The sequence below is a fragment of the Oncorhynchus keta genome, chromosome 3 (assembly GCF_023373465.1).
Source record: "Oncorhynchus keta strain PuntledgeMale-10-30-2019 chromosome 3, Oket_V2, whole genome shotgun sequence".
In the NCBI taxonomy this organism is placed as follows: Eukaryota; Metazoa; Chordata; class Actinopteri; order Salmoniformes; family Salmonidae; genus Oncorhynchus; species Oncorhynchus keta.
Genome location: NC_068423.1, coordinates 23,476,407 through 23,493,789, shown reverse-complemented (window position 1 = coordinate 23,493,789; position 17,383 = coordinate 23,476,407). Strand labels below are relative to the sequence as shown.

General features: G+C 48.6%; 1 protein-coding gene across 2 annotated transcripts in view; it reads left to right on the top strand.

Moving 5' to 3' along the window:
• Positions 1-17,383, top strand: part of LOC118363478 (integrin beta-4-like) — a 39,543-nt gene that overhangs the window by 11,814 nt on the left and 10,346 nt on the right. For both annotated transcript variants that reach the window (XM_052493306.1, XM_052493312.1), the window contains exons 5-30: positions 134-338; positions 441-537; positions 754-925; positions 1,399-1,662; positions 2,802-2,891; positions 3,028-3,150; positions 3,482-3,649; positions 3,748-3,824; positions 7,226-7,431; positions 7,652-7,755; positions 8,217-8,571; positions 8,712-8,818; positions 8,927-8,960; positions 9,058-9,252; positions 11,531-11,634; positions 11,746-11,804; positions 11,928-12,100; positions 12,305-12,484; positions 12,674-12,822; positions 12,922-13,129; positions 13,454-13,771; positions 14,137-14,303; positions 15,365-15,548; positions 15,764-15,901; positions 16,201-16,383; positions 16,828-16,956. In XM_052493306.1, coding sequence (XP_052349266.1) covers positions 134-338; positions 441-537; positions 754-925; positions 1,399-1,662; positions 2,802-2,891; positions 3,028-3,150; positions 3,482-3,649; positions 3,748-3,824; positions 7,226-7,431; positions 7,652-7,755; positions 8,217-8,571; positions 8,712-8,818; positions 8,927-8,960; positions 9,058-9,252; positions 11,531-11,634; positions 11,746-11,804; positions 11,928-12,100; positions 12,305-12,484; positions 12,674-12,822; positions 12,922-13,129; positions 13,454-13,771; positions 14,137-14,303; positions 15,365-15,548; positions 15,764-15,901; positions 16,201-16,383; positions 16,828-16,956 — 4,189 coding nt within the window. The remainder of the gene's footprint in view (positions 1-133; positions 339-440; positions 538-753; positions 926-1,398; positions 1,663-2,801; positions 2,892-3,027; positions 3,151-3,481; positions 3,650-3,747; positions 3,825-7,225; positions 7,432-7,651; positions 7,756-8,216; positions 8,572-8,711; positions 8,819-8,926; positions 8,961-9,057; positions 9,253-11,530; positions 11,635-11,745; positions 11,805-11,927; positions 12,101-12,304; positions 12,485-12,673; positions 12,823-12,921; positions 13,130-13,453; positions 13,772-14,136; positions 14,304-15,364; positions 15,549-15,763; positions 15,902-16,200; positions 16,384-16,827; positions 16,957-17,383) is intronic.

Below are 17,383 nucleotides of genomic sequence, written 5' to 3'. Positions count from 1 at the left end.
CTCTCTCCCTCCATCCTTTTATCTCTCTCTCTCCATCTCTCTCCCTCCATCCCTCCATCTCCCTCCATCTCTCTCCTCCATCCCTCCATCTCTCTCCTCCATCTCTCTCCTCCATCCCTCAATCCCTCTCTAGAACCAGAAGATTGACATGTTGATGAAGCGCTCTCAGGTGGCCCCCCAGGATATGTCCATGACTCTGCTGCCGGGGGAGGAGAGGGAGATCGAGATGGAGGTGTTTGAACCAGCGAAAGGACCTCTGGACCTCTACATTCTCATGGACTTCTCCAACTCCATGAAGGATGATCTGGACAATCTCAAAAGGATGGGTGCTGAGCTGGGTAAGTTAGAGAGGGGGAACGATGAGTGGAATTGTAAAACCATTGACTTCAGTGTAGTACTGGGATAGTGTGGTTTGGTGACGTGTTCTGTTCCCCGTATAGCTGACTTGGTGGGGAAGCTGTCTGATGATTACACCATCGGTTTCGGCAAATTTGTGGACAAGGTGGTGGAACCCCAGACAGACATGAGACCGATCAAGTAAGAACTATTAGAATCCTCTCCATACAGACAGATATACACACACAGACCCAAAGGTAAACATCACAGCCGTATGAAAAGGTCGGCATTTATACACTATTCATACTCATGGTCCCTCATTCTATCTCTTCCTCTCCCCATTCCCCTCTCCTTCTCTTCCTCTACCCCTTCTCCTCTTCCTCTCCCAACCCCCCCTTCCCTCCTCTTCCTCTCTAGACTGGCCCAGCCGTGGCCCAACAGCGACCCTCCCTTCTCGTTCCGAAATGTGATCACTCTGACCCCTGACCTGCAGTCCTTCACCCAGAAGCTGCAGAAGGAGAGGATCTCAGGCAACCTGGATGCTCCAGAGGGGGGCTTCGACGCCATACTGCAGGCTACAGTCTGCGGGGTAGGACTATAGAGTTAGATTTACTAGAAAGGACAAGCAGCCATCTTTGGTGTACCATTTGGGATGTTTGATTATTTGAAGCTTGTAAAGTTAACTGTGATGCACCACTGTGTGAATTTCTTCAGAAGGCTCTACATAATTAAATACAACTCACTCCTTACCTCCTTTCTTCTCCTCCACCTCTCTCTCTCTCTCTCTCTCTCTCTCTCTCTCTCTCTCTCTCTCTCTCTCTCTCTCTCTCTCTCTCTCTCTCTCTCTCTCTCTCTCTCTCTCTCTCTTATTCTCTCTCTCTCTCTATCCTCTCTCTCCCTATCCTCTCTCTCCCTATCCTCTCTCTCCCTATCCTCTCTCTCCTCTCTCTCTCTCTCTCTCTCCCTATCCTCTCTCTCTCTCTTTCCCCCTACCCTCTCTCCCCCTCTCCTCTCTCTCTCTTTCCCCCTCTCCTCACTCCCCCTACCCTCTCTCCCATCCAGGAAAAGATCGGCTGGCGTGACCATGCCACCCACCTTCTGGTCTTCTCCACCGAGTCGGCCTTCCACTACGAGAGTGACGGTGCCAACGTGCTGGCTGGCATCATGCCACGCAATGACGAGCAGTGCCACCTGGACCCCGATGGGAAATACACAGAGGACACCAGGCAGGACTACCCCTCTGTGCCCACCCTGGTCCGCCTGCTGGGCAAACACAACATCATCCCCATCTTTGCCGTCACAAACCACTCCTTCACCTACTATGAGGTAAGAACTCAGAGCTACTACTCAACATACTAACCTGAACCCTGCAACATACTAACCTGAACCCTGCACCATACTAACCTGAACCCTGCACCATACTAACCTGAACCCTGCACCTTACTAACCTGAACCCTGCACATACTAACCTGAACCCTGCACCATACTAACCTGAACCCTGCACCATACTAACCTGAACCCTGCACCTTACTAACCTGAACCCTGCATCTTACTAACCTCAACCCTGCACCTTACTAACCTGAACCCTGCACATACTAACCTCAACCCTGCATCTTACTAACCTGAACCCTGCACCTTACTAACCATAATCTTACTAACCTGAACCCTGCATCTTACTAACCTGAACCCTGCACATACTAACCTGAACCCTGCACATACTAACCTCAACCCTGCATCTTACTAACCTGAACCCTGCACCTTACTAACCTGAACCCTGCACATACTAACCTCAACCCTGCATCTTACTAACCTGAACCCTGCACCTTACTAACCTGAACCCTGCACCTTACTAACCTGAACCCTGCACATACTAACCTCAACCCTGCATCTTACTAACCTGAACCCTGCACCTTACTAACCTGAACCCTGCACCTTACTAACCTGAACCCTGCACATACTAACCTGAACCCTGCACATACTGCACATACTAACCTGAACCCTGCATCTTACTAACCTGAACCCTGCACCTTACTAACCTGAACCCTGCACATACTAACCTGAACCCTGCACCTTACTAACCTGAACCCTGCACCATACTAACCTGAACCCTGCACCTTACTCTAACCCTACAAACACATCATCATCCCCATTTTCCCTCCTAAATTATACTTATTCCACTGAGTTTAGCCACTGTCTGTTTCTGTGAGCACTTACCTTATCTGTAGCATTGCAGATTTTTCTTAATTTTACCTTTATTTAACTAGGCAAGTCAGTTAAGAATAAATTCTTATTTTCAATGACGGCCTAGGAACAGTGGGTTAACTGCCTGTTCAGGGGCAGAACGACAGATTTGTACCTTGTCAGCTCGGGGGTTTGAACTCGCAACCTTCCGGTTACTAGTCCAACACTCTAACCACTAGGCTACCCTGATAACCCCTTCATGTTTTGTGGGTTCTCCTGTGTAGAAGCTTCATGAGTATTTCCCCATCGCTGAGCTGGGCCTGCTACAGGAAGACTCCGCTAACATCCTCAATATCCTGGAGAAAGCTTTCGAGGTAAGAATGGGCCTGTTTAAAGTTAACAAGTGTTTGCGCGATGGACACATGAATTAGATTTGATTCCCCTTGATGTATCCCCTCTAAGGGCTATTGGGATAGCCAGATGTCCTAATACTACTGTCCGTCCTCTCAGAATATCCGTTCTAAGATCAGCATCCGTGCGGAGGACAGACCTAAAGCTATAGAAGCTCAGGTCCTGTCTTACAGTGGCAATGTTGCACAAGCCGGAACCTTCAAAGTCAAGCCTGGGCAAATAGTAAGAAACACTAACATGGCTCACTCACTAAATCACTCACTAAATCACTCACTCACTAAATCACTCACTAAATCAATCACTAAATCACTCACTCAAATCACTCAACTCACTCACTAAATCACTCACTAAATCACTCACTAAATCACTCACTCACTAAATCACTCACTCACTCACTAAATCACTCACTAAATCAATCACTCACTAAATCAATCACTCACTAAATCACTCACTAAATCAATCACTAAATCACTCACTCAAATCACTCACTAAATCACTCAACTCACTCAACTCACACACACGCACACCCATTAACCCATTCTGTGTTTTCTAGGGGAAGTTTAAGGTGCGTGTCAAAGCCAGTGAGATGGTTGGGGAGCAACATGTGTGTAGTCTGGAGCAGGGTGACAAAAAGGGGAAGATGAGAGTCAAACCGACAACCTTCAGCACAGCTCTGAACATCAACGCAGAAGTGCTCTGTAAAACCTGCGACTGTGAGAAGGTGTGAAGATACGAACACACACACACATAAACATAAACGCTCAAACGTGTTTTTGGTATCTAACACAGTCTTTCCTTTTCCATCTCTGCTTCCCTCAGAATCCATTTCGAAACGCAGTGAGGTGTACAGGCCACGGAGACCTGGTCTGTGGGAAGTGCAAGTGCAACGACGGCTGGTGAGACAAACACAACCGAAGCTACTTTCTCTCACATTAGAAAATAACAGTCATGGATTGGATTTATAGGGAAGCAGGGAAACTCGCCTCTCCCACCACCGAGTGATGCACAGATCAACTGGTATGGTAGAGAGATGAGGAGATATATACATCAACTGGTATGGTAGAGAGATGAGGAGATATATACATCAACTGGTATGGTAGAGAGATGAGGAGATATATACATCAACTGGTATGGTAGAGAGATGAGGAGATATATACATCAACTGGTATGGTAGAGAGATGAGGAGATATATACATCAACTGGTATGGTAGAGAGATGAGGAGATATATACATCAACTGGTATGGTAGAGATGAGGAGATATATACATCAACTGGTATGGTAGAGAGATGAGGAGATATACATCAACTGGTATGGTAGAGAGGTATGGTAGAGATGATATATACATCAACTGGTATGGTAGAGAGATGAGGAGATATATACATCAACTGGTATGGTAGAGAGATGAGGAGATATATACATCAACTGGTATGGTAGAGAGATGAGGAGATATATACATCAACTGGTATGGTAGAGAGATGAGGAGATATACATCAACTGGTATGGTAGAGAGATGAGGAGATATATACATCAACTGGTATGGTAGAGAGATGAGGAGATATACATCAACTGGTATGGTAGAGAGATGAGGAGATATATACATCAACTGGTATGGTAGAGAGATGAGGAGATATATACATCAACTGGTATGGTAGAGAGATGAGGAGATATACATCAACTGGTATGGTAGAGAGATATATACATCAACTACTATGGTAGAGAGATGAGGAGATATACATCAACTGGTATGGTAGAGAGATATATACATCAACTGGTATGGTAGAGAGATGAGGAGATATATACATCAACTGGTATGGTAGAGATGAGGAGATATACATCAACTGGTATGGTAGAGAGATGAGGAGATATATACATCAACTGGTATGGTAGAGAGATGAGGAGATATATACATCAACTGGTATGGTAGAGATGAGGAGATATATACATCAACTATGGTAGAGAGATGAGGAGATATATACATCAACTGGTATGGTAGAGATATATACATCAACTGGTATGGTAGAGAGATATATACATCAACTACTATGGTAGAGAGATGAGGAGATATATACATCAACTGGTATGGTAGAGAGATATATACATCAACTGGTATGGTAGAGAGATATATACATAAACTGGTATGGTAGAGAGATGAGGAGATATATACATCAACTGGTATGGTAGAGAGATGAGGAGATATACATCAACTGGTATGGTAGAGAGATATATACATCAACTACTATGGTAGAGAGATGAGGAGATATATACATCAACTGGTATGGTAGAGAGATATATACATCAACTGGTATGGTAGAGAGATATATACATAAACTACTATGGTAGAGAGATGAGGAGATATATACATCAACTGGTATGGTAGAGAGATGAGGAGATATATACATCAACTGGTATGGTAGAGAGATGAGGAGATATATACATCAACTGGTATGGTAGAGAGATATATACATCAACTGGTATGGTAGAGAGATGAGGAGATATATACATCAACTGGTATGGTAGAGAGATGAGGAGATATATACATCAACTGGTATGGTAGAGAGATGAGGAGATATATACATCAACTGGTATGGTAGAGATGAGGAGATATATACATCAACTGGTATGGTAGAGAGATGAGGAGATATATACATCAACTGGTATGGTAGAGAGATGAGGAGATATATACATCAACTGGTATGGTAGAGAGATGAGGAGATATATACATCAACTGGTATGGTAGAGAGATGAGGAGATATATACATCAACTGGTATGGTAGAGAGATGAGGAGATATATACATCAACTGGTATGGTAGAGAGATGAGGAGATATACATCAACTGGTATGGTAGAGAGATGAGGAGATATATACATCAACTGGTATGGTAGAGAGATGAGGAGATATATACATCAACTGGTATGGTAGAGAGATATATACATCAACTACTATGGTATGGTAGAGATGAGGAGATATATACATCAACTGGTATGGTAGAGAGATGAGGAGATATATACATCAACTACTATGGTAGAGAGATATATACATCAACTGGTATGGTAGAGAGGTGAGGAGATATACATCAACTGGTATGGTAGAGAGATATATACATCAACTACTATGGTAGAGAGATGAGGAGATATATACATCAACTGGTATGGTAGAGATGAGGAGATATATACATCAACTGGTATGGTAGAGATGAGGAGATATATACATCAACTGGTATGGTAGAGAGATGAGGAGATATACATCAACTGGTATGGTAGAGAGATGAGGAGATATATACATCAACTGGTATGGTAGAGAGATGAGGAGATATATACATCAACTGGTATGGTAGAGAGATGAGGAGATATATACATCAACTACTATGGTAGAGAGATATATACATCAACTGGTATGGTAGAGAGATGAGGAGATATATACATCAACTGGTATGGTAGAGATGATGGTAGGTAGAGAGATATATACATCAACTGGTATGGTAGAGAGATGAGGAGATATATACATCAACTGGTATGGTAGAGAGATGAGGTAGAGATATATACATCAACTGGTATGGTAGAGATGAGAGATATATACATCAACTGGTATGGTAGAGAGATGAGGAGATATATACATCAACTGGTATGGTAGAGAGATGAGGAGATATATACATCAACTGGTATGGTAGAGAGATGAGGAGATATATACATCAACTGGTATGGTAGAGATGATGGTAGATATATACATCAACTGGTATGGTAGAGATGAGGATATACATCAACTGGTATGGTAGAGAGATGAGGAGATATATACATCAACTGGTATGGTAGAGAGATGAGGAGATATATACATCAACTGGTATGGTAGAGAGATGAGGAGATATATACATCAACTGGTATGGTAGAGATGGTAGGTAGATGAGGAGATATATACATCAACTGGTATGGTAGAGATGAGGAGATATATACATCAACTGGTATGGTAGAGAGATGAGGAGATATATACATCAACTGGTATGGTAGAGAGATGAGGAGATATATACATCAACTGGTATGGTAGAGAGATGAGGAGATATATACATCAACTGGTATGGTAGAGAGATGAGGAGATATACATCAACTGGTATGGTAGAGAGATGAGGAGATATACATCAACTGGTATGGTAGAGAGGTGAGGAGATATATACATCAACTGGTATGGTAGAGAGATATATACATCAACTGGTATGGTAGAGAGGTGAGGAGATATTTATGCCAATTAGGAATCAAATATTCTTGGTCAGAAGACAGAACATTAGTATAAATCTTTCTCCCCAGGCTGGGTCCATTCTGTAACTGCTCTGCCAGCGCGTCGACGGATCCGGGCACTTCCTGTCGGGGTCCTGGCGTGGAGGAGCCGTGTTCTGGCCGGGGAGATTGCCTGTGTGGAGCGTGCGTTTGTTACAACACGGACCAGTACGAGGGGTCCCTCTGTCAGTTTGACAAGTCCCAGTGTCAACGATACGGAGGTTTCCTCTGCAACGGTGAGTGTGGGGCCGTCATCATCATCTCAGAAAGCAAGCTCGTCACATCGCTTTGGAATAACGCTGTCTCTCAGAAGACAACAATGCGGCTGTCGTAAGGAGTGGACAACTGTGTCATCAATACCCTTTGTGGTCCCTAAACTTCTATGTGAGTGTATGTAAAAGTGTCAAGCACTTGAAGTAGATTCTAACCTTTTCTCTGTCTTTCTCTCCATTTTAGACCGTGGTCGCTGCTTCATGGGCCAGTGTGCGTGTGCAGAGGGCTGGGAGGGACCGGCCTGTGAGTGTCCCATGAGCAACCAGACCTGTCTGGACACGAAAGGGGTGAGCACTACATAATCTCTCTCCCTCTGTTTCTCGGTGTCTCTTCCTTTCTTTCTTTTTCTCTCTCATTCCCTCTCTCTCTCATTCCCTCTCTCATTCCCTCTCTCTCTCTCCCTCTCTCTCCCTCTCTCTTCCCCCTCTCTCTCATTCCCCCTCTCTCTCTCTTTCTCTCTCTCTCTCATTCCCTCTCTCTCCCTCCTTCCCTCTCTCTCTCTCTCCCTCTCTCATTCCCTCTCTCTCTCTCTCTCTCTCTCTCCCTCTCTCATTCCCTCTCTCTCTCCCTCTCTCATTCCCTCTCTCTCATTCCCTCTCTCCCATTCTCTCTCTCTCTCTCTCTCGCTCGCTCACGTTCTCTCTCTCCCTCTCTCTCCGTCTCTCGCGCTCTCTCTCTCATTCCAGATTTCTACAATATTGTTGGTCATGACTGATCTAACCACTACCCCCAACCCCACCTCTCTCAGGGCGTCTGTAACGGGCGGGGTGTGTGTAAGTGTGGTCGCTGTGAGTGCCAGGACTCTGGCCTGGCCATGACCCCCACCTGCGAGGCTAACTTCCAGGCCCAGCTGGGGATGTGTGAGGACAAGAGGAGTTGTGTCCAGTGTCAGGCCTGGAAGACCGGAGAGAAGAAGGACAGCGACAAGTGTGACCAGTGCCAGTTCAAAGTGGTCATGGTGGAAGAGCTCAAGGAAAATAAAGAGGTGATTGAGGCGTGTAGTTTCCGCGACGAGGATGACGACTGTACGTACCACTACACCGTGGACTATCCTGACGACCAGACTGTTAAGGAACTGGAGGTCCAGGTGCTCAAGAAGAAAGGTGAGACAACGTTCACATCTTTCTGCCTTGGTTTATATGACGTCAATGCCATTATGGGGGTTGCCTGCTCTGTTACGGACGAGCTCACCGCGTGGTGACCTGCATCCTGGTTGTGATGTTGTTGTGGTCCGTCCCCTTAGACTGTCCCCCTGCTGGCTTCCTGTGGCTGATCCCTCTCATCATGTTCCTCATGCTACTGCTGGGTCTACTGTCGCTCTGCTGTTGGAAGTACTGCGCCTGCTGCAAGGTAATGTCCAGACACAACCATAACATGACCTTTAAAACAACCAACCATGGCCTTTGCCATACTATGGAGGAAATAATCTCTCTATTTGCCTCTCTCATTCTCTTTCAGTCCTGTCTTGCTTTGCTGCCATGCTGTGGAAGAGGTGAGTGAAATATCCTTCTGTGTCTGTTACAGTTTCTGTGCCATGTTTTCAGGCCGTGTTACATTGTGTTCTCCTATGTGTGTCCCTGTGTCTTCAGGTCGTATGGTCGGCTTTAAGGAAAATCAGTACATGCTCCGCCAGTCCATGCTCACCTCTGACCACTTAGACACGCCCCTAGTGAGGACCGGCCCACCCAAGAGCACCGACGTGGTTCGCTGGAAGATCACCGACAATGTCCACCGATCGTCCAATCATCCGCTTGCGCAAGTTCAGCCCAACCCCAAAGAGACCAGTGAGTGTAAAATGTTTCAAATTCCAGCTCTCCTATTGGTTGGAGTTATCACTAGAACTTCCTGGTTTACATTGTTATGAAAACCGAACCCTAAACCACCTCCTCTTCTCCCCCTCTTCTCTTCCTCCTCTCCTCCCCTCCTCTTCTTGTCTTCCTCTCCTCCTCCTCCTTCTCCTCCCCCTCCTCCTCTTGTATTCCTCTTCTCCTCTCCCTCCTCCTCCCCACCTCCTCCTCTTCTTCTCCTCCTCCTCCCCACCTCCTCTTCTCCTCTTCCTCTCCTCCTCTCCTCCTCCACTTCTCCTCCTCCTCCCCACCTCCTCTTCCTCTCCTCCTCCCCACCTCCTCTTATCCTCCCCTCCACCTCCTCTTATCCTCCCCTCCTCCCCACCTCCTCTTCTCCTCTTCCTCTCCTCCTCCCCACCTCCTCTTCCTCTCCTCCTCCCCACCTCCTCTTATCCTCCCCACCTCCTCTTCTCCTCTTCCTCTCCTCCTCTCCTCCTCCTCTTCCTCTCCTCCTCCCCACCTCCTCTTATCCTCCCCTCCTCCCCACCTCCTCTTCTCCTCTTCTCCTCCTCCCCACCTCCTCTCCTCCTCTCCCTCCTCCTCCCCCCACCTCCTCTTATCCTCCCCTCCTCCCCACCTCCTCTTCTCCTCTTCCTCTCCTCCTCTCCTCCTCCCTTCTCCTCCCTCCTCCTCCCCACCTCCTCTTCTCCTCTTCCTCTCCTCCTCTCCTCCTCCCCACCTCCTCTTATCCTCCCCTCCTCCCCACCTCCTCTTCTCCTCTTCCTCTCCTCCTCTCCTCCTCCCCACCTCCTCTTCTCCTCCCCACCTCCTCTTCTCCTCTTCCTCTCCTCCTCTCCTCCTCCACTTCTCCTCCTCCTCCCCACCTCCTCTTCTCCTCTTCCTCTCCTCCTCTCCTCCTCCCCACCTCCTCTTATCCTCCCCTCCTCCCCACCTCCTCTTCTCCTCTTCCTCTCCTCCTCTCCTCCTCCCCACCTCCTCTTATCCTCCCCTCCTCCCCACCTCCTCTTCTCCACTTCTCCTCCTCCTCCCCACCTGCTCTTCTCCTCTTCCTCTCCTCCCCTCCTCCTCCACTTCTCCCCCTCCTCCCCACCTCCTCTTCTCCTCTTCCTCTCCTCCTCTCCTCCTCCTCTTCCTCTCCTCCTCCCCACCTCCTCTTATCCTCCCCTCCTCCCCACCTCCTCTTCTCCTCTTCCTCTCCTCCTCTCCTTCTCCACTTCTCCTCCTCCTCCCCACCTCCTCTCCTCCTCCACTTCTCCTCCTCCTCCCCACCTCCTCTTCTCCTCTTCCTCTCCTCCTCTCCTCCTCCACTTCTCCTCCTCCTCCCCACCTCCTCTTATCCTCCCCTCCTCCCCACCTCCTCTTATCTTCCCCTCCTCCCCACCTCCTCTTATCCTCCCCACCTCCTCTTCCTCTCCTCCTCCCCACCTCCTCTTATCCTCCCCTCTCCTCCCTCTCCTCTTCCTCTTCTCCCCACCTCCTCCTCCCCCTCCCCACCTCCTCTTATCCTCCCCTCCTCCCCACCTCCTCTTATCCTCCCTCCTCCCCACCTCCTCTTATCCTCTTCCTCTCCTCCCCTCCTCCTCTTCACCTCCCTCCTCCCCACCTCCTCTTATCCTCCCCTCCTCCCCACCTCCTCTTCCTCTCCTCCTCCCCCCACCTCCTCTTATCCTCCCCTCCTCCTCCCCTCCTCCTCTTCTCCTCTTCCTCTCCTCCTCCCCACCTCCCCTCCTCCCCACCTCTCCTCTTCCTCTCCTCCTCCCCACCTCCCCTCCTCCCCACCTCCTCCCCCCTCCCCTCCTCCCCACCTCCTCTTCTCCCCTTCCTCTCCTCCTCCCTCCTCTCCTCCTCCACTTCTCCTCCTCCTCCCCCCACCTCCTCTTCTCCTCTTCCTCTCCTCCCCTCCTCCCCTCCTCCTCTTATCCTCCCCACCTCCTCTTCTCCTCTTCCTCTCCTCCTCTCCTCCCCACCTCCTCTTATCCTCCTCCTCCTCCCCTCTCCTCTTCTCCTCTTCCTCTCCACCTCCTCTTCTCCTCCCCTCCTCCTCCCCTCCTCCTCCTCTCCTCCTCTCCTCCTCTCCTCCTCTCCTCCTCTCCTCCCCACCTCCTCTTCTCCTCTTCCACTTCTCCTCCTCCTCCCCACCTCCTCTTCTCCTCTTCCTCTCCTCCTCTCCTCCTCCACTTCTCCTCCTCTCCTCCTCCACTTCTCCTCCTTCTCCCCACCTCCTCTTCTCTTCCTCTTTGTCCTCCATCTATAGTCCAGTTCCCTCTGTCTCTGCGTCTGAACAGGTTGTTCACAGACAGTCTGTCTCGCTCCGACGCCAGAGACACTGAGTTGCTACGCAGGGAGGTTGATGACAACGTGAGTGTGTGTGTGAGTGTGTGAGTGAATGTGTGTGTGAGCAAGCTGTGTATGTATACATTACTCTATGCTCATCCTTGTGACAGTGGGTTGTTTGTGTTCTCTGTTCAGCTGAATGAAGTGTACAAGCAGGTTCCTGGAACCCAGAGAGTTCAGAACACCACATTTAGGTGATACACTAATTTCAACCTTTAATCCTTCCTGAATTTATTACAATAAAGCCATTATTTCTGAATGTTGTCTAAATCATGTTTTCTCATATCATCATTACTGATATTGTCTTTGTGTTTCAGATTACAGAGAAATGCTGGTAAAAGAGCTGACCACGCCATCGTAGACACCATTCTGTCCGCTCCTCGCTCCAGCTACCCCAACATCGTCAAACTGACTGAGAAAAACGTCCAGTCTGGAAACTTCCAGGATCTCAAAGTGGTGCCGGGCTACTACACAGTGGCCACAGACAGAGGTTTGTGTGTTTGTGTGTGTGTGTGTGTGTGTGTGTGTGTGTGTGTGTGTGTGTGTGTGTGTGTGTGTGTGTGTGTGTGTGTGTGTGTGTGTGTGTGTGTGTGTGTGTGTGTGTGTGTGTCTGTATCTGTGTGTGTGTGTGTGTGTGTGTGTGTGTGTCTGGGAGTTCCTAACTCACTCCCTCTCTCTGTCTGGCTCTCTGCAGAGGCGGCTGGTGCCGTGGAGTTCCAAGAGGGGGTGGAGACGGTGGATGTGCACGTGCCGCTCTTCGTCAAGGAGGAAGATGATGATAAGAAGCAGCTGCAGGTGGAGGCGGTGGACGTTCCTCTGGGCATCGCTGAGATAGGGAAACGCTTCGTCAGCATCACTATCATCAAAGAACACGGTGAGAGCCAATCAGAGATATCTTATCTGACCCCTGACCTCTCTAATCTTACATGCACATACACGGTGCTTCAAAAACATACTGCATTATAGACCGTTGATTTCCAGTGAATGTGTTTATTCTTTTGGTTTATTCTGTGTTCTTCCCTTCACCTTAGTTAGCTAAAAACTGTGTCTCTCTCCTCTTCAGCCAAGAGTGTTATGTCGTTCCTCCAGCCTTCGTACACCTACAGCCGACAGGACAAAGTGGCTAACATCCCCATTACTAGAGAGATCATAGAGGACGGACACACACAGGTCAGCTACCGCACCCGAGACCTCACCGCCAAGGACAAGAAGGTAACACACATATACCATGAGACAGAGATATCACACTCTTCATTCGTCTAAGCTACTATCTTTTTCCATTCTCATAACTACTCTTCCGTCTCTCACCAGGACTATGTGACAGTGGATGGGGAACTGTCCTACGGGCCAGGGGAGACCCAGCAGACTGTCCCTGTTCGTTTGTTGGAGATGGGAGAGGGAGACGGTCTGCTGAAGGACACACAGGTCAAACAATTTGTCATGGACCTCAGTAACCCAAGACAGGGAGCCAAGCTGGGACGCTACCCCAGAACCACCGTCACCATCACTGACAAACCAGGTGAGAGGTTATATACTACTGACACCATCACTGACCAACCAGGTGAGGTTATATACTACTGTCACCATCACTGACCAACCAGGTGAGAGGACAGGGTCCAGGGTGTATCACATAACATTACAAAATAAACTATACTGTTTAGATTATCCCAGAGTTTTAATGTAGCAATGTTTCTGTTCCATCAGGACACAATTGCACAACATGTCCCAGACATTGTTACCATGGGTTTTGAGAGCTTGGCCAATGTGTGGTTGGAAAGCCAGCCGTAACTTCCTCCTCTCTAACATGGCCGTACCAAACTTCCTCACCCCTTGCTTCCCTCAGAGCCCAGTGTGGTGATGTTCATGAAGAGCACCCAGAACTTCTCCACCGCCGACCCAACCTACTCCGTCCCCGTGGTCCGCACCCGCAATAAGGAGGGGCCCGCCACCGTCCACTGGAGGACCCGCAACGCCAAACGCTTCGAGCTGTCCGGCCCCCTAAAGTTTGGTCCCGGGGAAACCGAGAAGAACATCGTGATCGATCCACGCTCTCACCCTGGCCCGGTGAAACCAGAGTCCTTCCAACTGGAACTGTTTGACCCCAGTACGAAAGCTGTGGTCGGAGAGAGGAAGACAACGATGGTCACTATTACTGATGGAGGTATTACACAGAGAAGCAGATACTGAAACACACACACACACACACACACACACACACACACACACACACACACACACACACACACACACACACACACACACACACACACACACACACACACACACACACACACACACACACACACACACACACACACACACACACACACACACACATTGGGTATCTGTAAGGAATCTGATGCAAGAAGTGTGCATCACTAAAATAAGTTGCCCAACCCTTTTTGACACCCCCCCCTTCCCTCCCGCCCCCCCTCCCTCCCTCCCTCTGTCTCCCCTCTCTCTCTTCCCCCATCCTCTCCCCCACTCCTCCCCTCTCTATTCCCTTCTCCCCTCTCATCCCCTCAGGACTTCCAGAAAATGCCCAGATGGAGAAGAGTGCGGGCTTCATCAACCAGACAGCCACGTCTCCTGGTGGTCGTCTCAACTCTCCCACCAACGTGAAGGCCAAAGCCACCGGCCCCCGGAGCATCCGCCTTAACTGGGACCCCTTAGGAAAATCCCTGGGCTACAAGGTAAAGAACCCCCCTCAGGATCCAACCCCTGGGCTACAAGGTAAGGAACCCCCTTCAGGATCCAACCCCCTGGACTACAAGGTAAGGAACCCCCCCTTCAGGATCCAACCCCCTGGACTACAAGGTAAGGAACCCCCCTTCAGGATCCAACCCCCTGGACTACAAGGTAAGGAACCCCCCTCAGGATCCAACCTCCTGGACTACAAGGTAAAGAACCCCCTCAGGATCCAACCCCCTGGACTACAAGGTAAGGAACCCCCTCAGGATCCAACCCCCTGGACTACAAGGTAAAGAACCCCCTCAGGATCCAACCCCCTGGACTACAAGGTAAGGAACCTCCTCAGGATCCAACCCCCTGGACTACAAGGTAAAGAACCCCCCCAGGATCCAACCCCCTGGACTACAAGGTAAGGAACCTCCTCAGGATCCAACCCCCTGGACTACAAGGTAAGGAACCCCCCTCAGGATCCAACCCCCTGGACTACAAGGTAAGGAACCCCCTCAGGATTCCACCCTCTGAACTACAAGGTAAGGAACCTCCTCAGGATCCAACCCCCTGGACTACAAGGTAAGGAACCCCCTCAGGTTTCCACCCTCTGAACTATAAGGTACGGAAAGGAACTGTCATACAGGCTGTTGGGAGGAGCTATAGGAGAACGGGCTCGTTGTAATGTCTGGAATGGAATAAATGGAACGGAGTCTAACGTGATTTATGTATATTTGATGTGTTTGATAAAGTTCCATTCATTCTGTTCCAGCCATTACAATGAGTCCGTCCTCCCATAGCTCCTTCCGCCAGCCGCCACTGTACAGGACTTACCTTGACTTAAACCCTTTACTCCGTAAGGAGCATCAGTCATCAACAGAGGAACTCAATAGTTTACACACCTGGCAACTTTTACTGGTGGAAAATGGGAGATTATTTTCCTTCGCTTTCACTCAACTTTGAACTGCTGTTTTAAATATTACTTTGAAAACAAAGCGTACAAAATATATCCGGAGTAGATATAGTCCCTTTAGATGTGGTCCCTTTATGATGGTTCATTCTCCCTGGTCACCAGGTGAAGTATTGGATCTATGGGGATCCTGAGGCTGACGCCCCCCCTGCGATGAATGTAAAGACAAACCATGCTGACCTGGCCAACCTGTACCCCTATTGTGACTACGAGACGAAGGTGTGTGGCTACAACGCCCTGGGAGACGGAAACTACAGCGACATGGTGCCCTGTAAGACCCTGGAGGATGGTGAGTGAGGTCACATCCTGTTCCTGTCGAAGATGGACTGAATATATTTTCTTTGAAACACTACAATTCTAGGATTGTGGACCGTTTTTGTTTCTCAGTTGAATGTTTGTTGGGTCTGACACAGCATGGACGCTCAAACATTGTGTAGGTAGTTTTCTTCCTTCGTACCTTGTGATTAACTTCCTGTCTACTTTCTTTCCTCCCCTCTCCTCCAGTCCCCAGTGAGCCCGGTCGTCTGGCGTTCAACGTCATCAGTCCAACTGTCACTCAGGTCAGCTGGGCGGAGCCTGCCGAGACCAATGGTGTCATCACCGCCTACGAGGTTCTCTACACGCCCATCAATGACGACACGAGTGAGTGACCTATCAAATCAGAAGGATCTCAGAATTTCTCGGAGTGATGTCTGTGCTTCCAAGACATTCTAAAGGATGACACACACCACACTGAATGTTGATCTGCCTCTTGTCTGCTGATCCGTTCGGCTCACTGTGTTTAGTCTGACTGACAACATTTTCATGCTATTCTAATGTAAAATTGGTTTGCTCTCTTTTGGCACTCTGTTTAGAGATACTAAGTACTCTCAGGCCGGGAAATGCTATTGGTGTGTCCGAGCTTTAACACGTTCTCCACTCCCTCTCTCTTCACTTTGTAGAGCCGATGGGTGCAGCTAAGAAGGTGAAGATAGACAACCCTAAGAAGAGGATGTTGCTGATTGAGAACCTGCAGTCGGCCCAGACTTACTGCTATCAGGTCCGGGCTAAGAACAGCGTTAGTTGGGGTCCTTTCAAAGAAGCGACCATCAACCTGGCCTCCCAGCCCACCAGACCCATGTCCAGTGAGTAAATAAGAGCAGAAAGGATGTTCTGTCTGGAAAGCATCTAGTATGATCTAGTATGATCTAGTATGATCTTGATTGTTACCTGCTGCAACATTTGTGTCTAGCAAACCAGAAAGCTAATGTTTCAAGAGAAGCTTGTCTTACGCTTCGTTCACACCGACAGCTTCGTACACAGCATCATCTGGATGTGTGTGCAACAGAAGTTCAACACTTACCTTCTGCTACCGTTTCTGTCAAGCCGTCTACGAATACAGTTCGACTCATACGTTGGATAAATCAAACGTATATCACCACACAGAACGCACTGCAACTGCAACGCAATTCTGAGCAGCAAACGCAGCGTTCTATTGGAAATCAATGTACTTCTGGTGTACCAAAACTCAATGATGCTGTCGGTGTGATCGAGGCGTTGATCCATCGCTCTTCCTCCCCTCCCTATAGTCCCTATCATCCCAGACATCCCTATAGTGGACGCGGAGGCGGGGGATGAGTACGACGGCTACCTGATGTACAGCAGTGAGGTCATGAGATCGCCAACAGACTCCAAGAGACCCAGCGTCTCAGACGAAGGTGGGTACCCGCAGACTACGCCACCTTTCCTGACATCTCTTTGCCGTCTAGCTTCAGTTGTGTCCTGGGAGTTGTATTGTGTTTTGAGTGGACCCCAGGAAGAATAGTTGTTGCTAAGTAACAGCTAATGGGGATGAAGCTCACTGTTTTGATCTGAAAGAGACATGTCTATCCATCTTCTGTAATCCAGTCATCTGCTCACTGAAGCAGAAAGAGAAAGAAAGAGAATTCTAAAAAAAGGGTTTAATGTGTCACGTTGAGGCTGACAGATAGGAGGGTTTCCTCCATCGTTCTCGCTCTCTTTATCCCTTTCTGTCTCCGTTTTCATTCATTCTTTCTCTATATTTATTTCCTTCTCCTCTCTCTTCTCCCCTCTCTCTCTCCCTCTTCTCCCCTCTCTCTCTCTTCTCCCCTCTCTCTCTCTTCT